The sequence below is a fragment of the Labrus bergylta genome, chromosome 10 (assembly GCF_963930695.1).
Source record: "Labrus bergylta chromosome 10, fLabBer1.1, whole genome shotgun sequence".
NCBI lineage: Eukaryota > Metazoa > Chordata > Actinopteri > Labriformes > Labridae > Labrus > Labrus bergylta.
The window spans coordinates 13,490,540-13,512,833 of NC_089204.1; the positions used below are offsets into that span (position 1 = coordinate 13,490,540).

General features: G+C 40.6%; 1 protein-coding gene across 4 annotated transcripts in view; it reads left to right on the forward strand.

Moving 5' to 3' along the window:
- Positions 1–40: 40 nt before the first annotated feature.
- The window catches only part of itsn1 (intersectin 1 (SH3 domain protein)), a 53,372-nt gene continuing 31,118 nt past the window's right edge, over positions 41–22,294 (forward strand). For 2 of the 4 annotated variants that reach the window (XM_065959451.1, XM_065959452.1), the window contains exons 1-17: positions 41–233; positions 11,344–11,402; positions 13,991–14,083; positions 14,638–14,701; positions 14,831–14,991; positions 15,487–15,672; positions 15,981–16,059; positions 16,668–16,768; positions 16,890–16,953; positions 17,059–17,196; positions 18,072–18,166; positions 18,388–18,527; positions 18,768–18,890; positions 19,162–19,311; positions 19,554–19,694; positions 19,848–19,935; positions 20,467–20,606. In XM_065959451.1, coding sequence (XP_065815523.1) covers positions 11,375–11,402; positions 13,991–14,083; positions 14,638–14,701; positions 14,831–14,991; positions 15,487–15,672; positions 15,981–16,059; positions 16,668–16,768; positions 16,890–16,953; positions 17,059–17,196; positions 18,072–18,166; positions 18,388–18,527; positions 18,768–18,890; positions 19,162–19,311; positions 19,554–19,694; positions 19,848–19,935; positions 20,467–20,606 — 1,791 coding nt within the window. In that variant the 5' untranslated portion in view covers positions 41–233; positions 11,344–11,374. The remainder of the gene's footprint in view (positions 234–11,343; positions 11,403–13,990; positions 14,084–14,637; positions 14,702–14,830; positions 14,992–15,486; positions 15,673–15,980; positions 16,060–16,667; positions 16,769–16,889; positions 16,954–17,058; positions 17,197–18,071; positions 18,167–18,387; positions 18,528–18,767; positions 18,891–19,161; positions 19,312–19,553; positions 19,695–19,847; positions 19,936–20,466; positions 20,607–22,294) is intronic. The other 2 variants (XM_029278332.2, XM_065959453.1) reach the window with 2 other exon arrangements.

Sequence of the window (22,294 nt, forward strand, 5' to 3'; positions counted from 1 at the left end):
ATATTAAAAAAAAAAATGCATTGACATCTCGCGATAGCTCAGTAACGTTACCCCATTTTCCAGCTGTCCCTCAGTCGGTCGGGATTTCGGAACCACGGGAGAATCGCCGGAAAGGGCTTTGGTGATAAAAAAAAAAAAGCACCCTTTTGGGAGTATACACCATACTGAATGCGGTTATAAACACACAACGAGCTACCTTCTCCCGTATTTCACGATGGAAACTGAACTATGAGGTAAGGGCAGAGTGTAGTATGTGTGGTGTGAAAGAATGTCCCTGAGCGGGCTGACGAGCTGACGTTAGCTTCTCATTGGTTAGCCTGCCTGCTAGCTGCTTTGATTATATACATTAACGCGGCTTGTTGCTCATTCTGAACCGATGAAGCTTGCTTGCGTCTGCCTCTTAGTCTCATCTGAGCCTGCCTGGGATGGTGGCCTGTACACCAAAGACCAGGGCGGCGTGTTACTGGGTGAGGATGAAATCCAGCGGCTGGTATCAGCTAGCCAGTATGCTAATGTTAAATCACTGCATCTGCCCTGCCTGCCTGTGACCTGACGGTAACAGTGTCTGCTGACGCCTGTGGTTAACCTTGCCTGGCTGGTGTCCGGGTCGGTAGACAAGAAGAAGATGATGATGATGAATCTACAAGGTTGATGAAAGCGCTATAGGGCAGAGAGCGATTTTGGAGGTGGAGGTTGTTCCCGTTAAGACAAGCTGACATTAATCCTGATGTTAGTCGCTGCTGCTCACCTTGCTAAAGTGTCCAGCCAAAACAAACCTCAAGAGTATCACCTGCTCGAAACCTTTTCAGTGTTGAGCAACTCATAGGCAAGTGCATTGAAATACTGCAGGAAGTGATGCTGACTTGACAAACAGACCTTTCCTGTCCAGAGAAGAGGGCACGCTTGGCTTGTGTTAAAGGATGTGTAACTTTCTTATTTTGAATGGTGAAACCTGCCAAGCTCTATCAGTAAGGACTAGTTCCCATGGTAACACGGACGCTGACAGAGTTGGTAATCGATGTCTGGCGGGTTAAAGTGTAAACAGCAATGCGTTTTGTTAGTTAAAATCCTAATAATTATTCAAGTAGGCACACATGTTTATCTATTCTTTTAAAGCTCTGTGAACTTGATTCTTAAGTCTTTTGTAATGAGACGCTCACCTTGATGTTACACCCACACAGAGCTGAGTCTGGAAATCTGCTGCGTTGCTTAAAAAGCTCAGTGGTTTCAAACCTTTTTTTTTCCCTTGCCCATCCTTACTTGTATCTAAGATAAGCTGAGCCCTCCCAGCACCCACAGGAGTGATGATCCATAGCTTTTAAAAATTAACATAATTAGTTTCCATTAATAAAATCCTATAAGAATAAGCAGACACACTTGTTCTTACCAAATCATTTCTGTTTACATTTCCTATTAATGTTTTCACATCATTTTATTTAATATGTGCAAATCTAATTTTGATAACCGGAGCCCTTGAGATCTCAGGTGCCCCCCCCACCTCCCCTGGGAACCGGTGATTTAGATGAGAGCTGCAGCAATTAATTTATGAATTTTGTCAGTTATTGGTTGGCAAATTAATTAATTTAATCAGTCTGTAGATAGTTGTTTAATTAAGCAAGAATTTCAGTTGTTTTATGATAGGAGAAGTCGTAAATATTTATTGTTATTCTATGTTTAGTAAAAGTTTCAGTTGAATGTCTTTGGGCTTGGGGCTGTTGTTCAGACAAGAGAAGACACTTGCAAACGTTTACCCCGTATTAAGAAACTTGTGACATGCAGTTTCGCTCACTGTAAACATGCGATTGCTGCAGCTTTAATCAATGCATTTTGTCAGACCAGTTACTGTAACCTAAACTGAAGTCTTTCTGAAATCCTGTATCACTGAGATTTTAATTGTCAGGTTTCTTTATAGCTCACAGTCCACCTGGAAATATTCAAAACATTTTAATTTCTTGAAGATTATTTGATTTTAGACTTTTTGAAATGTTTGAAGCCTAATGTTTCTCTGCTTTTTGGCTCAGTCTTCCGCAAAACAATAGATGGACAAGCATGCACATTTTATATCAATTAGAATAAAATGTACTTTGGCTCAGTACTTTAGTACTATTTTTTTTTCCTGAAAACCCAACTTCAGGAATAAAAAGTATTACAAAAGGTTTAATAAGTTAAAAACAGAGTGAATAATGTCTTCAGAGCATACTTTTGGCATTTTTGAGAATACAACAAAGTGATCACTATATACTCTAGTTATTTAAAGCCCTTAAAGGTGGACGTAAAGCAGGGATCCAGTGCCGTAAGGATGTAAGGGTGTATCGTTATCGAGAGGCAGTTATAAATCGATAGACATAGGGTACAATTTAAATCCCTGACATGAAAAATTAATTGCAATTCCCTTTTTAACATCACAGTATGTTCTATGCCCTTGACTCCTCTTTTTTGAGGTTACATTTGAAGCTGATTAGAGTCACAGAATTGACACAAGCGGAAGATTAAGATAATGCAGTGGATGACACACCGCCAATAATTCCCGCACACGATAGCCTGCCACAGTATACTTTCTGAGCATTTTGCCTTCTTTTCTTGTTTTTGCTACAATAAACTAGTGGTCTCTCTTTCCCTCTTACTCTCTCTCTATCTCTCTCTCTCTCTCTCTTTTTCCTTGAATATGTGTATAGAGTAGTATATCCACAAGAGACACTGACAACATAAGTCCACGAGCTTGTGCCTCTCCAGGGGATGCCAATACACATTATCATTTTAACTGTTGATCGTTATTTTTGTTTTATTTTAATAGCTTATAGTGGAAATACCTTTTACACCCTTTCAACTTTAAAATATGTATGTCATGAAAACAGGAAATAAAGTAACTAGGTGTGACTAAGTGGACAAACATGAAAGCATGGCAAATAAAAGTTTTATGAGACATGATATGACCTGTTTTACTTACACCCTTACAAACATAGATTCAGATTTCAAGCACCACCAACTGACATGGCAAATTGATGTTTTACAACAACAGCAACAAATATTGCCTGTTTGTTCTGTCACCATGACAACCTGAGAGTTCTGCAGAATGTGGAGATAAGGAGAGCTCCATCATATCGGTTCATTTACATCCTGTGTGTGGAGAAATTAGTAAAGTTTACTTTGCTCTCCTGTGTGCAGAGCCAAAGACAAGATTATTTGTAGTCATTTCGAACCTGAAGTGTCTGAAAGTTATTGGGAGAAACTTCACTGAACCTGAGCAGTGTGTACCAAGCAAGAGGTTTTCTATTACAAAATGGCAGAGAAGAACTACTCCACTGTGCCTTCAGGCCAAGACCTCCAAGTCATCAGAGGCAGCCAGCTTTCCTCCAAGTGTTCGGACTACATTGTTGAAGACTGAGTTGGAAATGGAACCTTTGCCAAAATTGCGAAATGTGTCAAGTCCGCCACTAAATAGATGGTGGCTCTGAGGGTAGTGAAGATAGAATCAATTTCTGAGGCAAAAAAAAAGAGGACAAAATCCTGCTTAAACTAAGGTACTTCAATCCCGATAAATGGAATTTTGTAAAGTGGCACTGCTCATTCATCTACAAAAGACATCTGTGCCAAGAAAATATAATGCTGGTGGACCATATTAGGCAGCCTTTAAGGGTCAAAGTAATAGACTTTGGCTCTGCCCGTGAAGCCTCAAATACAGAACATGGTGCATATATTCAGACCAGATGGTACAGGGCTCCTGAGATCATTTTAGGGTTGCCCTGTAGCGTAGCGATAGACATGTGGTCCTTCGGCTGCATAGCACCTGAGCTTTTCCTAGGACATCCACTTTACCCTGGATTCTGTGAATATCAGATGCTCCAGTTCATGATTCAAACTCAAGGTCAGCTGCCAGAGTACTTTCTCAGTGCTGCTCTCAAAACAAGTCAGTTTTACTGGATGACTTGGACAAATATGTGGAACTTCAAGAAACCACATGAGTATGGAGCTATTCCATTTCCATATAACAACTGCATGATTGGCTCCCTGGATGATCTGAAAGAAAAAAACAGATGCCGTGGTTGATAAGGCTGATCTGGAAAACTTTGTGGAACTGGTCAAGCAGATGCTGCACTTAGATTCCACTAAGAGAATAACTCCTAGCCAGGTGCGGGAGCATCCTTTCATGACACAGAGACATCTGGAGGATTTTTGTAGTCCTCAAAGTTCAAGCTTTGGTAAGGGAGCTTGGAGTCTGGGAGTGGCCACTTGATGCATCAGTCTCTTTCAGATGTCCAGTTATCCCCCCGGATCCAGCTTTAGAGCTCCAAGTCCACAAGAGCCAATGTTAATCTCTACGGAAGATGAATCCAACCCAGTCCACACCCAGCCTCTAGAAACAAGAAAGAGAGTCCATGACAAAATTTTGCAGAAACACCACATTAGCCCTGACAGTAGCTCCCCTCTAAGGAGAAAAAAAGACATGTACTAAGAAATTTCAGAGGGCAGCGAAGATACCCTCTCCAGAAAGAAAGATTAGGAGGGTCTCCCAAGATACAGAGGGAAAAGCAATATCTAAGCATATCTAAAGAGGTCTTTTCTAGTGGGACCCATGTCAGGCCACAAAAGAGAAAGATGGCCTCAATGTCACAAAGTGACAACAGAACCACAGACGGCACACCGAGAGGGAAGAAGAGGAAGGACAGCAGGGAGGAAAAAACCTTCACCAAGATCTGGATCATAGGATCTAGTTACAAGTTATCTAGTTAGCAAGGGGAGGAAAAGGCGAATGCAAAGTTTGGGGAGAATTTTGGACTCCATGCTGAAGTTAAGTGGTTTGGCAAAGGAAGCATTCACTGGAGTGGTGTCCTTCCATGGTTTTATGAAGCGATGTCTACTCAAAGTCCCCCAGACATTCTGGTCATCCATGCCTGTGGCAATGATCTGGGACAGATATCCGCCAAGAAACTTGCATGCATAATGAAGAAGGACCTGATGAAGCTCCATGCAGAGTTTCCTTCAATAACAATTGCATATTCCTGCATCAATGAGCGGCAAGTGTGGGGACATGGGAGTCAATGGAAGATCAATAAGCACAGAAAATACATCAACAACTGCTTGAGGAGGGCTGTGACCAAAATTGGCTGTGAATTCATTGAACATTCCCTCCTAAGATGCCATGACAAGAATATATTTCTTGCTGATGGAGAGCACTTCACAGAAGAAGGGAATTAAATATTTGTGACCAGCATCTGCAGTTCCCTCAAGAAGATCCTTCAGAAGTGCAGAATGTAAATGATGATGTTTGTTTGTCTGTGTCAGCTCAGACAAAATAAATAAATACAATTGAATGAAGGTATATTTCAGTGGTTTCAATGTCATCTTAAAGGATTACAGGTTGTTTAACTTTTGTATGGGCACCATGTATATCTTTTTTTTCCAAAATAGCTTTTGGTTGGTAAAACAGTTGTCAGAAGTGTTTCCACAATGAGACACGGTGATATAAAATGCAGAGAAAGGTCCGTCGAATTTCACATGTTTTTCCTTAACATTACCAATATAATTCAATCAAACAGCCCCTGACAGAAAGGTAGGAAACAGTATTGTTGGATAAAATCATTCAGAATGAAAGCAAACTACTGTAAATCAAGGTGCAACATAAGTTGCATTAAATGAAAAAATAAAATCAAGATACATCAAATGAGAGGAAATAACAACAATACATCACCTGAACTAAAGTGAATGTAATGCCCATGTGTTTGTTTTTGCCTCAGTAGACCAAAAGTAAAAATCACAGAAGTACAAATGAAAATGAAGCATTCTTTATATAACATTCAATTAATCATCAGCAGCTTTATTTTACATTGCAGTGCTGTGTATGTTCCAGATATGAGCTTGGTTTGCTAGCAGTTAGTGCTTGAATTAGCTAGCCTGGCAAGCATTTTGTTACAGAGGGATGATGTGAATTTGGAGGAGGAGCTGATGAAGAGACTGCAGTAGTAAGCGTGTGTTTGTGTGTGTGTGTGTGTGTGTGTGTGTGTGCAAGCGGTTGTCCGTGCGTGCTGGTTGAGTGGGTGGGTGTCCTGTCAGCTCTCAGGCCTCACCCTTTGACATCAGTGTGATAAGAATGTGTTTTGATAGTGAGAGAGAGAAAAGCAGAGGTTAGGGTCAGTGTCATAAGGTGTGTTGGGAGCCGATGTCTCTTTAGTGTGAAAGTGAGAAAGCAGGAGACTGAAAATGTATAAGTGTCTTTGTGGCAGAAAGTGTGTGTTAAATGCAAATGTGTGTTGTGTGGGTGTGTTTAAGAGTGAGAATGCTGATGAGAAGAGACTGCAGTTATTACTACTGTAGTAATCATTGTTAAACCATCCAACAAACCTGCAGCCAAGTAAGTGATCTTAAAATAAGGCTGAAATCAAATTATCAGTTAGACGCTTTAAACAAAGGAAGGGGGATCAGGGTATTGAGGACTGAGCTATCAGTGCATTTCAAGATCCATTGGTGTTTGTACTGTAATATAACATGGCTAATATTGCAATGTCGATACTTGCAGAGAGGGAACATTAGAAGTGGCGAACAGTAGCAGTGGCTAAAGTATTTTTTTTCCTTCACAATGATAAAATTTAGACTTACTTAGACACTTACCAGTACTCTTGAGAGGAAAACTATAAATTAAAAGATTAAAATTAGTGCTGGACCAATATGCAATTTTTGGGGTGGATACAGATATGAATATTAAGGAGGTTAAAAAAAAGAAACAGATCCCGATATGTCATCTGATATCTTTCTTAGAGCTTTGATCTTTAGAGATGGATAGACCGATTTAGATATACATTTATCGTGTTGAGTCCTCAAATGCAGTTATCATACACTTCAAAGAAAAGATATATAATGAAGGCGCATCACTCAACTGGACATTAACTGCGCATGTACGTGCGTCACAGCTTGACACTGCTATGTAACTGCTGAAACTAGTAATATCAGAGATAAAATTACCCAATACTGATAGTCACTTGATATGCTAATATCGGTCGATATTATTGGCATCGTGATGTACTTCTGCATTATTTTAACCCGTCTTTTGCACTTAGATCTTATCAAACAGGGCACTGGTTAACATCCAGTTGTTGGAAGTGGCAATAAAGTGAATCCAGACACAGCGCAGTTGTCCAAAATTGAGAAAGGGAAGGATACTACTGTCAGAGGGGTCAGCATTAAAACAAGGGGTGAGGTAGGACGACAGAAGAGACTCTGAACCCTAATCTGTAACATGTTCTGAAGCTGCTGTTCGAGTGTGTTTGTGTGTGAGGGGCTTAAACTGGCATCTGCCACCAGCCTAGATAGCAGACCAGCACTCCAGATACATCCCAGTGCTCCAATTATACCGACTAATCCCATACACAAAAATACATGTACACAGTGAGGTGAACAGTAAACTGATGACAAAGGAAATATCACGATGGCAACAACAAATCAATTCAAACTCAGCTTGTTCCAGCTTCTGTCAGTTACAATACATATTTTTGTAAACTGCAGTAAATGACCCGTCTGAGGCCCGTAGTCCCAATGTGTCTTCAAAAACATGTCCAAAGAAAACTCGTAAAAGTTCAAAGAAAAACATCAGACCGTCAAAATTGGAGATGTGTATATAAATAGTAGTTGAACAAACATAACCAGTAACAGAAATTCACTCAGTTATCAAATGTATAACAGGGAGGGAGTGACTTGAATATTCTGCTGGTAATACCAGGTGATATTATTTTTTTCCTTTCATTTGGTTGGTTGGAGGTATTTTAGTAAAATGTCTGGTAAACAAATGGCACTTTGATTCACAAGCAGCTAATTTGCTGGACGAAGCTTTTGGCAATCTGACATGATCTCACTAGAATTGGCAGACTATGCGAACATGACAAGTAGAAGTCTTTTTCTGTTTATATAATCTTCACCTGAGGATAAGACTGTACTCTCTGCTTAATTTTCATACTTGATATTCATGTTGCTGAAGACTACAAGAAGCAATCTAAAGATAAAGATCAGCCTTGAATGGCTTTAAGGGCTGCATTAGATTGAGACTTGTGTCAGTCCACTAAGATTTGTTCAATACTTTTCTATTTGTTTCCTCTCTTAATCAAGCTCAGCGACTCTACAAATTCTTAAATCAGCCTACACGAGTCTCAACTTTGAGACACATTTTATCATACTTCATAAGTGCTGACTGTCCAACCAACTACTTTATTGGTGTTTCATTCTATGTGTCAGTCATTTTTAACCATATTGATATTACTTTAATCGGGGGAAGATTCAGTTTAACATCTGGTTCTAAAACCATCAAAGAAAGTGGTTGTTGATATGCTAGCAACAACTCCCTGAAGAGCATTGGAGAAACACAGATTATAGAAGTCGGCTTCCATCAATGTTTCCACCACTTTGAATTACTGGATCTGCTTGACTATGAGAGCAGCTGACCTCTTCAGATAATTCCGCCACCAAGAAAGTTATTTTTCTTATCCGAACAGACGGATCTGAAGTAACAAAAACACTGTTTGAGACTTGGTTGTAGAGTAAGCAGCCTGCCATAATGTTGCTCCTGCTCCACTGCATGTAAACATACTGAGTGATGTATCCAGGCCAGGGAACAAACTGGGTCCTCTTTATTGATACTGTGGACTTTTAGTGGACAGCTCTTGTCATATTTCTGTAGTCTGGTCAGAGGTCAGATCATATTGTAAACTGTACTTGAACTGTACAGAGGGATAATGTCAGAACAGTCATGTCGGTGTGTCCATGCCTCTGTCTTTGAACATGTTGTCTGTGAAAATAAGAGAAACAAGGGAGCATGCTTCTTTGTGTTACTTGATGGAACGACAAACTTGGGTTTATAGTAGAGGTCCCGCAGTTTAACAGCGGAAAACCAGGTGAAACATTTACTGTAGTTTTTGAACTGCTTCAGTGTTTTCTCAGTGGCAGCCGTGAAAGTGTGTGTCTCTGTGTGTGTGTTTGTGCTGGGTGGGCTTTGTTCATCTGACCTAGTTAAGCTGGTTACTTTGTCCTCCCGCTCTGATGATAATGAGACACACACACACACACACACACACAAAGACAAAACTACAACACCCGTCCATAGTCCAAGGACAAATTCCTTATGAATTAATAGTCTAAGTGAAAACATTCCCTGCAATATCTGTGTACTTGTTTCATGTCTTATTTGTGTTTATTGAGGATTTGATTTAATTAAGTCTTTCTTCATCATATTGTGTTGGTGTCTAAAGTCTCAGAAGTGAACTTGTTCCTCAAATTAAACCCACACTGCGTAGCAAGAAACCACAAACCATGTGATTCCGGTTTACCGACCCATGCTAGCGTTTTTTTCTTATCCCTTTTTAGAGAAGCAGAATTGTGTTTACATTACACTGAGAGGAAAGAGACATCAACCGGCACATGCACTCACACATTCTCACTAAGTCCTCGTCTGTTGCAATGTGTGTCAGATTATTATTATCTGCTGGCCAGAGGCCGGTCTGGATCTGATTAACATACCTCCACTAGGAGGACAGCACACATATAAGGATGCGTTTTTTAGAGGATGTTGATTACAATTTATAAGTCTGAATTAAGAAACTTAGAAAAATTATGTTTGAGCTTCTAAAGACCCTCGTATCCTTTATCACCATTATGTTCTGAATCACAACAAGAGTTAAACGTTTTAAAAGGTCTGCCCCATCAGGACCTCGAGTATTTTTTTAAAATCATCGCAGCCATATTGCCGAGTTCAACACACATTATGTAAATTCAGGCGTCAGGGGGCTCGCAATCAAAACAATAGCAAGCGATGACGTTGAGAATGGGGTTGAATCATAGGAGTGATTCTCTCTGTTACTCTGCTCCCACCCCACTGAAAATGAACTCCAAGTTGACTGTAGTCGAGATGAACCGACAATGTGTCCAAGTATAAATGACATGACATTTTTATCACAGCAGGCAGCACATACAGCAACAGCACTGCAGCTTTGAGATACAGTTCCTGTATCCTGCTACCTTATATAGTCATCTTTGTGAAACATTTGAGATTATGAAAGTACTCAACAGAAAAACAAATTAGTATATTTTTAACTATTTTGGATATTTGAGTGTAAAAAGATCTACATATTGTATATTTAAAGCAACACTAATAGAATTTTCTAAAATGGATTTATTGTTTTCTCCATAGAGCTATTTCTGCCAACAAACATTGCATGTTTTTAGACAAATCCATCATCTTAGTTTCCAATTTGTTTAGCCTGAAAAAAATTCAGAATTTACAGAGATGCCAGTGGAGCCTTTTTTTCGTTGACACAGAGGGGAAAAACTGGTCTACAATGTGGTCAGCTCCCAAGTGAGAATGTGTGTAAATGTGAAGCAGAGCGGGGTTGAGAGCAGGCGAGTATACTCGGGCAGCATGCCCTGCATAAATAAATGTGCTGCCCTGTTGACATCCATGAACATGGCTGACATGACCCAGTCCCCTGTGGGCTGGCACCAGTCTGCTGCTGCAGATCGTTACTGACTGCATTAGCATTTTTTTACATTTAAAAAAAAAAAAAACAACTATGTCCCTTATTAAAAAATCACAGTGATTGCATTTTTGTGGTGTGAATTTTTTCATTGTATCAACACAAACAGACACCACATTAGCTTATTGTGCCGGAGAAAAATTAAAAATGTCACATCTTCAGCATCACAGGACAACCGAGCAAAAAGACTAATTTGTTGTGAACTGTATTATCCCTTTTGGCTCGGGATGAACTGATGTATCAGATGAACATCAGTCCATCAGCAAATGATGACACATGCACCGCTGTCAGTGGACGATGTGTATCTATTGTGTTGCATCAGCTGGCGAGCTCAGCTGCAGAGAAGAGGTTCTTCACTGGGCAGAAGAAGTCTCCTTTTGAACTCTGATTTGTTTTGGTAGTTAAACGTAAATGAAAATGTTGTTAATGCCGGGTGCTTGCAGCATGTCTGGGAACGATCAGACACATGCAGTTTGAAGGACATTTTCTCGTGTCATTTCAAGAGGAGGGACAACTAACAACAATTGGAATACGTCCAATCACAGATTTAAAAAAAAGGCAACATTCATTGCATCACTTCTTTTGGCAGATGGTGACAACACATTGTTTTCACTTTCATAAGAAGTAAAGCATCGAGTCGGACATCTGACCTCAGTGACAAAAGCCAGCCCCTTGGCTTTAACCCAACAGCATTTTAGTAGCTCACCATTTAAATGTTTCAATATGAAGTAGAGTCACTAAATCATTGATGGGGCTGCTTAATTATTGAGCTGTTGAAATCTTAATGAGGTGAAACATCTTCATCTTTTCTTACTTTCTGTGTTTTTCTCAGGTGTTGTGCAGTGAAGAAGACTGAGTGAACCATGGCGCAGTTCCCCACCACATTCACAGGTCAGTATGATGTGTGTGTGTGTGTGTGTAACTTCACTTGAATGTTGATGTTGAAATAGTCTTCTCAGACTTGATGAATAAGAGTCTTGTGAGAAGGCGGAGCAGGACAACAGACAGGTTCATTTTCTTCTTAAATCATATCTTTAAGACAAACTCTCTGCACCGTTATTTGCCAGTAATGTGATTAGGTTTATGTGTCCAGACATTAACAGCATATCTACATGTGTTGCTGTGGTAACAATGTAGGCGTCAGTAACTACGTAAGCTTGTGATGCTGGTGTATATCACAGAACGTGAAACCATCATCATCATGGCGCACCAAAAGATTCTCCTGTCAAGACGCAGTTCAGATCTCCTTTTCACAAGACAGTCTCTGCACGAGTTCTTCTCAAACGCTCCTATGCCCTACCTCTGTCTAGATTTGACTTTAGATCTTTGTTGACATGTTATGAACTACCCGTCTTTAAATTGGATTTGAGCCACTGCTCTGGTGAGACACGTGTAGAAAAGTGATTGGAAACACATTTCAAAACACTTCAATGAGGTTCGGATCTGATGGGCATGTAACTTTCTGCTGTTTAGACGTCCTAAAATAACTCTGGATGTAACTAATAACAGATTTGGGTTGGCAGACTAAGGCCTTATATCCCTACAAGATAATTTATCATCTAACTGTCAACATCTAAAAATTCAGTCAAGAAACAGAATGAAGTCATTTGACAATAAGATAAAGCAGCAGCCCTGCAGCTTCAAAGGTGTCATTCCTCAGAGTTCTTCATGTGGAAAAAAAACAAAACAATGAGAGAAGAATCACACGTTTGGATAAATGTGAAATTGCAGCACATATCTGAAAAAAATGTTGGTTGTTATTCGAGAACGCCCGTAGTCAGACAAACAGATCTCCTATCAGCAGGGCGACGAGCAGATGGACAAACAGGCAGACTCCAGAATGCTTAAAAAACGCATATTGGAAGATCTGTCCGAATTTTAACAGATTTGTAAAAGCTACCGGTGCATGGAATGAACGAGGTCCAGCCTATGAATTGTTTATCTGAGAAAGCTGTCTCCCCTCAGCTAGAAAAGGGAGGCAGTTATACACACATCACGTAGGGGCAGGGCCTTGCAAAAACAGCAAACTGAGGAAGAAGATAGGTCATGCACACTTAATCAAATGCAACAAAAAGTTTTAATTCATCACAATGTTTCGAACCAGAAGTCTTCTTGGGTTGATCATTTTTTAACAAAGGAGGGGGGGGCTCCTCAGCTAGAAACTTTTGAGTTCAAATAAATAATCAAATAAGTTAAAAACTAGAGGACATCTACTCTTTTATCAAAACATTCAGTATCAACATAAAGTTTAAGTACAGATGCTGTATCCAAAAAGTTTTTAATAACATGGACGACTCCCTCATCAGCAGCTGTTTTGATGGGATTTCGATGATTTAAAACTTGATACATTAAGACCCGGGTTACATACATTTAGACGACTCTTTAAGTATCTTCTCCAACAAAAGTTAAAGGAAGTAAAGAGAAATAACTTTTCTCTCAACATTTACTGTTCCTGTATTGCAAAATGAGTCAGCATGAGTCACTACATTGCCAGTAAATGGGACAGGAATGAGCGGCAATCGAAGAGAAACTTCTCTCATTGTTGGGATCCTGACTGACTCTGATGTGGGATTTTGTTAAACTTGTCCAGAAAAATACAACAAAGTGAAGGCTGGGGCCGAAGCAGACTGTTTAGTCTCTACCTGTTTTATGAGTTTTATGACCTCCTTATACCCAATACTGAAGATGATGATCTCGATTAAGATTAAGATTTACTTTTATTGATCCCCGCAAGGGGAAATTCTGTTTTTACACTCTTGTTAATCATGAAACACACACACATAGGCTGAATGATTGTGAGTGTTGCTTATGAGTAGAGCCACTGTCAGACCTATAGAGCTAACTGGATAAGTGTGATTCTAGCTCTGGTTTTGTGGGATCCCTTTATTGTCAACCTCAGAGTCCTTTGAAATGTCACAGAAAGAATAACTGTTTGACATTAGAAAACCTCAAAATCATCTTTCAGCTTAGGGTGACAATTTGGCCAACACCGATAAGAATAATTTCAGACTTTAAAAGTTGAGGTCGGCCACATTCAAAGAGTATCCTCCTGCTCTGTATTCATAACTGGACTCTCCTCCTCCATGTCTGCCCAAATATCAGTTGGTTGTTACGGAAAGAAACGGCACAGAATCTGCGACATGGCCTTGAATATCCTCTGCGTTGCAAACAATGCTCTCCTCTAGTTTCTACCGCCCATGATTCGACACTCTTCCAGACTCTACCTCTAGCAACCTCTATTCAATTTGCTCATCAGTCTTATCAGTTGACAGTCTTTCTGAGAAGTCACTTAGTAAGAATCTTTGAACAGGAACTAAAAGTCATGACTAACACATTCTTGTTATGCCTCCCCTCTCACTTCCACTGTCTTTGTCCAGCTTTGTCTTGGCTCTCTGGTTTGGTTAGTAACCTCTAACTCTGATTGTGTGTGTGTGTGTTGTGTGTTGTGTGTGCGTGTGACTATTTCTCTTGTGGGTTAGGTCCAGATGTTTTTCTGATCTCTGTGGATGAGAGAGCCAAACATGATCAGCAGTTTCACAGCCTCTCTCCCACTGCCGGGGGTTACATCACAGGTAATAACCTCTCTCTCTCTCTCTCTCTCTCTCTCTCTCTCATATCCACACAGCACATACTCTCACATTCTAGGGGTAAGGTTAGATGAGGACATGAACAATGGCAGTATCAAGTAAGGTGCTCAGTTGTTGGAAGTGCGGTACAGGAAACAAAAAAAAATATTTGTTTGATAAAAATCATCTGGAGTTGACCCAAAATGGATTAAAAGTACAGTTTGATAAAAGATCACATGCATCTCACAGATTAGTTTTTCAAAACATAAAGAAGACTATCTAGTGATCATTGGAAAAGGATTGTGGAAAATATCCTGTTGAATTTTGTCCTTCAATTTTAAAATCGGTAATTGAAAGTTATCAGGTTTGTTTTTGCAGATTCATCTTTTGTCTGTTGTTACTTGAGATTTAGAATGTTGTAAGTACTCCTGGGGAGTGAAAAACATGAAAACTTTTTCTTCATGTCCTGAGAATAATATGTAATTTTAACAAGGTTTTGCTTCTCTATTTGGTCTTACATGGCCTCCTTAATTGGATATTATTTCTATTTCTCTATCAAGGCGATCAAGCCAGGAACTTCTTCCTTCAATCAGGACTGCCCCCTCCCATCCTGGCCCAAATCTGGTGAGTCACAGACCGTTGCATTCATTTCCTGTTTTAAAATTCACATGATAAAGGAGCGGCACACTGTTCAGTATTTAAGTCTGTTTAAACCTTTTCATATTATTTTTAAACCTTTTTCTCTCATTTAAGGGCTCTGGCTGATATGAACAGTGATGGCCGTATGGACATCCATGAGTTCTCCATCGCCATGAAACTCATCAAACTGAAACTCCAAGGTCACCCTCTTCCCCCTGCACTTCCGCCCAGTATGAAACAACCCCCACTGCCTTTACCCCCTCCAACTGGCTTTGGTAAGACACAGGCAGAGAAACACAGAACGCTGCGTGTTTTATAACATATTTATTTAACACGGCACACAGTTGAATGTCATAACAGATGTAATCTTTAGTTACCTGTAAACATGATGTCTGTATTTGCTTGAGGTTTTTTAAATTCTTTCTGGCCCTAAAGACGGGGATTTTAGAAACTGTGTTTTGTTCAAACACTTCAGGAGAATCCTTTTCCTAAGGTCAATTCGGTCAACATTTGCTCAAACTCGTTCAATCTCTTAAACCTCCAAAGCTTATCAAAACAGGCCAAATGTAAACATATAATTGAGTCATTAAGTTCCTCTCCCTCAACAGCCCTGTGGCTCTCCTGTCCCATTGACTAGTTTGAATGTGAAGTTTAAATTGTGCATTACAGAAATATTGATGGTAGCCTCGTGCAGTATCGCTGTGTGTGGGGAAAAAAGAATACCTTGAATTTTAAAAGAAAGTCTGTACCGTTTATCTGTCTGTCTGCAGGCATGCCCCCCATGGCTTCAATCACAGCGCCTCTTTCAGGCGTGCCTCCACTCCCTCTCCCTCCTCTCCCTGTAGGGGTGTCTCCCCCGCTCGTCTCGTCCGCCCCACCTCCCCTCCCCCAACCCATCGCCAATGGAGCTCCTCCCACAGGCATGATGCAGCCCATCTCAGGCTTCTCCCACACAGGTAATATACCGTGACTGCACAGGAGAGGAAGGCAGTGTGTTGAAATGTTTGCATTGTGCCTGAACCTCTTGGCTGTACCAAGCTCTTGTTTACACATGATTAAACATTAATAGTTAGATTGTAGACGGTCCACAGCGGAATTATCTCTGTATGCATTGCTGTACTCGGCTGGGTCAACTGTAATGACACACCATAAAATAATTACAAGATATGGCATAAATAAAATGCTTTACAAAATGTTCATACTTCTTGCAGTTAGTCTAAGAAGCCATATCATTTACCATCATTTCCTCTTGTTTTTCCCTCAGCTCCCTCTGTCAACAAGTCGTCTTCGTTTAATCGTTCAAGTACCAAGCTGCAGAAGGGGTCATCCTTTGAAGCTGCCAGGTAGGCCACATCACCAGAAATAGTAGCTGCAATTGTACTTGTATTTAAAAATGCTCACATCTCATACATGGATCAAAAAAATGACAAAAGACCTAAGCAGACATGCATCCATACATTTAATTTCCTCAGTTAACAAGCACTTTCTTTATTTAACTCCTATCCACAGAGTTGCAAAAGCACAAAACAAACATAGAATAGGCTTAACCTCTGCTAACTGAAGTGTTAGCAATGACAGCATGCTGTGTGGTGGTCTGGCCTTGAACAGTAACCAGCCTATTGTTTAGCATTCTATGAAATGATCCGGTTATCAGGATAAACAAACTTTAGTATTCTAATGGATAAACCAGCTTTTTTATCCCTGGATAACAAGAAAATTAGTCGCAGTCTCGACCTTTAATCACTCGTTATCACAGGACAATGGAGTAAATAAAATGTGTATGTACATGTCTGCTTAGGGCTTCTGTCCGTTTATAAAGATTTAAAGCTACGTTTAAACCAATCTGAGAGCTTGTGAGCATTTTGAATGTGCATCTTAAATTAAATGTGCTTATATGTCCTTGTCATATTTTTTCATTTTAAACTGCCTTTTATTTCCTCACTTGTCTCAGTGTTCTGCCGCCCCCTGATTGGGCCGTTCCTCAGTCCTCCAGGCTGAAGTACAGACAGCTTTTTAACTCCCATGACAAAATGATGAGCGGGCATCTCACCGGTACTCTCAGAGACACACAAACATGACACTATGTTGGCTAACATTTCTGTCACATGTGCCAGAGCATTAACACACGTGTTGATCAATCTGCCTCTACATTTGATGCATGTCTGTGCCACAGGTCCGCAGGCTCGCACTATCCTGATGCAGTCCAGTCTTCCGCAGGGCCAGCTGGCCACGATATGGTCAGTGTTTAGAAATGTAACCACAGGGCTTTATTCAAAATCAAGTGGAGTACCTACCTTACTTCCCATAAATATATAAACGATTCCATCTTTGTCTCTCTTCAGGAGTCTATCCGATATCGACCAGGATGGAAAGCTAACAGCCGAGGAGTTCATCTTAGCAATGCACCTCATAGATATGGCTATGTCAGGGTTACCGCTTCCCCCTGTGTTACCTCCAGATTACCTCCCACCTACTTTCAGGTACATATTGTGACTTAACACTCATTTTAAAAAATCAATGTGTTTAATCAAAAAGTGACTAACACCGTTTTTAACTGACTGAGTGAAAGCTATTTGATTGTTTTGTGCACAGTTCAGCATTAGTTACATAAATAATTTTTTGTATTTCTTATACAACATTAGAGTTCCAATTGCACTTTTTATTGTAAGCTGTCAGTGTTTTGCCTGAACACGTTAAATGAGAACATTCATTGAAAATGCTCATCTTTTTGGTAAATGGTGAATAGATCGACTCATTTTAAAACCCTGCCGGGCCGCCCCCCTAATATAATGGTAGGGGAAACACTGGAGTTAGTTACCAAGAGGTACCGTCCACTGTGCGCTGGAGTCGGATTGTAGCATCTGGTAATGCGTCCGACAGGGCTACAGTTTGCTTTTCAAAATAAAATCTGTGATGAGACCCCTCACATGCTTTTTTTCTGAGATTGTATAAACTCTTACGGTAAATGAAGTCACTTGCAACACTGTTTAGTTTTTTTCTTAGGGTACTAAGCTTTATTTTAAAAAAAAGGAGTCATAAATAATGTAGGCTGTAGGATCGCTTTGTTAGTTCAACGCACAATCAGCTGCAAGCAGCTGTACATTTTTAAAACGAAGCCAAGAGAAGCTTTAGTTTTGATATGACCAAGACACCTCAACCGGTGCATTTACGAGAGCGCGTTCACACGAGCAGTATTTTATCACATCAGCTTCATAGAAAGAAGGACTCGGAAATATACTTTGGCGGCCATAAATTTACTTGGGCGGCCCGCCCATGTAAAGTCGGTGTGTGGGAAATACTGGTATTGATAATATGTATGGTTTTAAAGGTGTTGTTATGTGTTTCTGTCTTGAAGGCGGGTGCGGAGTGACAGTGTTCAGTCGGACCAGAAGAGCGTGCAGGAGGAGGTAGAGGAGGAGGCTGAGAGCAGCCAGGATAAGAAGCTACCAGGTGATTTGTCCTGCCTCAAGAATAACTTGGATACATTTTCTTATTATTTATTTTGTTGGAGTGCTTAAACCCATCCCTGGTGTAACCCAACCAGAAACATGGTTTCTGGTTGGGTTACACCAGAAATGGTTACACTTTTTTTAATCCCATAATAAATCTTTAGGATTGTTAAATCATGGCCAGGAAACTTTGTTCTGATAAGTCTTTTTGTATCACCACAGTGACATTTGAGGATAAGAAAAGGGAGAACTTTGAACGGGGAAACCTGGAGTTGGAGAAGAGACGGCAGGCTCTGCAGGAGCAACAGAGAAAAGAGCAGGAGAGGCTGGCTGCACTGGAGAGAGAGGAGCAGGAGAGAAAGGTAGACCACTGACTATATACACCACAGTGTGTGCATTCAAATTGACATTGTTCATGGATTATTGCCTTTACATAATTTTCTTAACATATTTGCATTTATTATAGCCAAAGTGCTTTATGGCAAGAGCCCATTCTTTCTTTCATTTCTTTATTCACATTTTTTAAAAGAGGGGAGAAAATCAAAATGCATTTGGATGTCCCATAACAAATGCCCACTCAGGTCTGCATGCTTCTGTTTCAGGAGCGTGAGCGTCTGGAGCAGGAGAGGAGACGACAACATGAACTCGAAAAACAGCTGGAGAGGCAGAGAGAGCTGGAGAGGCAGCGAGAAGAAGAGAGGCGTAAAGAGATAGAGAGGAGAGAGGTATGGAGGAGAAAATCTGATAACCAGGAATCGTTTATTAATCAAAGAGTTACTGCTGCGGACTGATCACTTCCTCTGCACACACAAAGAAGCCTTTCTCTGCGCATCAGCAGTTCTCCTTATCTCTGAACTCTTACAGTAGAGAGCCAGTTTGAAATGTTTGATGAAATGTGTCATGTATGAACAGCATATGCCTGGTGTTCTATCCACTTTGAACATTAAAGTAGCTTTATGCTATGTGTGTATGTGTGTGTGTGTTTTGTCCATCCAGGCAGCTAAGCGTGAATTGGAGCGCCAGCGTCAGCTTGAGTGGGAGCGTCAACGTCGCCAGGAGCTGCTGACTCAAAGAAACCGAGAGCAGGAGAGCATAGTGCTGCTCAAAGCCAGAAAGAAGACCCTGGAGTTTGAACTGGAGGCTCTGGTAATCAAACATGCAGAGAAAAGAGAATTTAGTGTTAATCGCAGTAATAGCAGATTTGTTTAAGAATTAAATAGAGACATAAGCTCATGACATTCAACCAAGCCACTGCACTGAAAACACTGAAAGTTGAAGCAAACGCCTGATTGCTTTCACACATAGAACAGAACAGCTTTCAACTTGATTGCTTTCCACTTCTTTTGTGGTAGCTTATTCCTTTCCATAATTTCTCCCCCTATGTCTAGAATGATAAGAAGAGCCAGTTAGAGGGCAAGCTGAAGGACGTTAGGTTTCGTCTGTCGGCTCAGCGGAGGGAGGTGGAGCAGACCAATCAGAGCAGAGAAACACGCATCGCTGAAATCACTCTCCTGCAGCAGCAGTTACAGGTACACAAACCACACATGTACCATCAGCACTTATTACAACTTTCTTTCCCTGTGGTGTGATTTTTTTTTTAATGAAGATTTTATGAAATTTTCATCAAGTGAAAAAGTCATTCTGATCTGTTTCTCTGAGTGTGACTTCATGTCTGTCTGCAGGACTCCCAGCAGTGGTTGGGGAGGTTGATCCCTGATAAACAGAGTCTGAACGATCAGCTCAAACAGGTTCAACAGAACAGCCTGCAACGTGAGTTCAACATAAACTGTACTTCATCACTATATGCATGTTTCTACCATCATTGGATGTATAGATTAGTTGACTTGTTTAATGCTTTAGGTTGCTTGTGAAATCTTTTGTACACTCAAACAGTCAAATATGTCAAATAGTCAATGCTAATCTGTCAACCCGGACTTCCTGTGATCAATCCCCAGAAACAGGTTTTGTACATTTATCAACATTGAACAGAGCCGTTTAATTAGAATTATGTGAACTTATGGATTAACCTAATGAGTGGCCTCGTACTAAGCAGGATAATGAACAGTAAGGTCATTATCACTGGAATAAACCTCGACAGGGTGTGGTGTTGAGGTCTTGTCTCACCAGGAGTAATCCCTTACATATGTTTAACTCTTGATCCCACAGCTATTGATTGTAATGTAGAAAGGGGCGTTCTAATCAGCTTTTTGTTTAATTGAGTATCTATTCCCTTAGTTGTTGGTAAATTAATTTAGCAGGACACATGTACTTACGCTCTCTATTCTTTGTGTGTGTGTTTAGGTGATAGTCTGTCGTCCCTGCAGAAGGCTGTGGAGCAGAAGGAGACCAGCAGACAGCAGCTCAGAGAACAGTTAGACGCTGTGGAGAGAGAAACGAGGGCCAAACTGCTGGAGATAGACGCTTTCAACACCCAGCTGAAGGTAAACAGTTCCCCAACATGTTATCACAGGTCACGAGCGAAAGTCCGGTCTTAACTTTTTAAAATATGAGAAAAAAAAAAAAAATACGAGCAATGTTACCTGAAGAACTAAATAGTTCACTGACTTAGGCCTCCTGTCCACCAAGAGTTTTTTTCCGCGCAGAAAATCGCTGGCTGTGCGCTCAGGAACACTTGCATGAAGCGTCTGTGCGTTGAGAAGAAAAGCGCTGCATGTCCTTCTTGTCTCTATGACAACCATCTGCTGACAACGGCTGCTGTATGACTGACGCAGCTCCGTTACTTTCTATTGTGAGTTTTTTTATTTTAGATCGTTTATTTCCCAATACGGAGCAAAGAGGATGTGGTTACAAGACACTATCCATAGGCGGCAAAACTACCGGGAAGATTTTCAACTTGAGCAGAGCACGGAGCAGCCGAACAGAAAATGCAGAGCGCAACGCTGGGCACTGCGCTTTTTCTCCAGGCGGCTGCTTCCTGCTGCAAACCCTCTCTCCTCATTGAAAACAATTTGAAAAAGACACTGGAGCTCAGAAAAAAAAACCCTACGTGGACACAAGGCCTTGCGTAGCACAGCTGTTTGCTGTGCACCGTTTATTGTTAGAAACTAGCGATTCAGCGTTAGGATGATAATAAGCAGAATGAAATAAAACTTCACAAACATTTGAAGTGAAACTGAACCTCACGAAGCACTACTGCAGGTGCAGTTATTGTTTTCATGGAAAGTGTTGTAAATGGTTTCAACTCAGTCTCGCTAAATGAATGAGCCGTTCTGTTATGTTTAATGTTTTCGCTGTTCTTCTGAACCTTGACTTAGAAAGATAAACAAAAAATCCATTAGAACACCGCACTGATTTTTTTATTTTATTAACGTGGCATAACAATAAATTAATGGCATGTTCTAACCACTCTGATGATACTTATTTGCTCTTGTGTTTGATACGTTGCTGCAGTGCTTCAGTGTATCAAATAAATATATTTAAAAGCCAATGAACTCATTAACCAGCTGGCTAACCCACTAATTATTAATGGGGTATTAGTCCATTATCAAATCGTTGGGTTGTCTTATTGACTGTAGCTTGACATCCTGTCCTGTTCTGTCCTTCATAACCTCGTCCTCACACTTGTTTATCGTAGTCTCAGCATTCTTGTCTACACTGAAGGGTTTAAATGTTCATATTTATATCTGACCTTTGCATCTGTGTTTGTATTAATGTTGCTGTGTTGTCGATTACTGTGTTTTGGAGAGAGCTAGCTGTGTACAGGAACACTGAGTGGGTTTCCCAGACAGCTGCTTCATGTTGCTTTTACAACGCAGCGATCTGTACGACTGAGAGAGGAAAATGGAGGGAAGGGTTACGGCACAGACGTCTTCCTAGGCCACCTCATGATCCTAAATTTTTTTTTTTTGTTCCTCTTATTTTCACATAGTATCAGCAAAACACTTGAGTCAGGTCAACGAGAGGAGAATAAGCAAAACCAGGAGGAGAGGAGAGAATGAGAGAGAAGAGGGGGGAAGGGAGTAAAACAGAGACAACACAGACCACAATAAATAGATTTCCTAATGGCTAATCTAATGAAGTTGGCTCTCAGTCTTTTTCAGTGCAGTCAAGATAACACAATTATTTGAGGAAGTTATGCAAAGCCACCAACACAGCCAGCCGTGTTTGG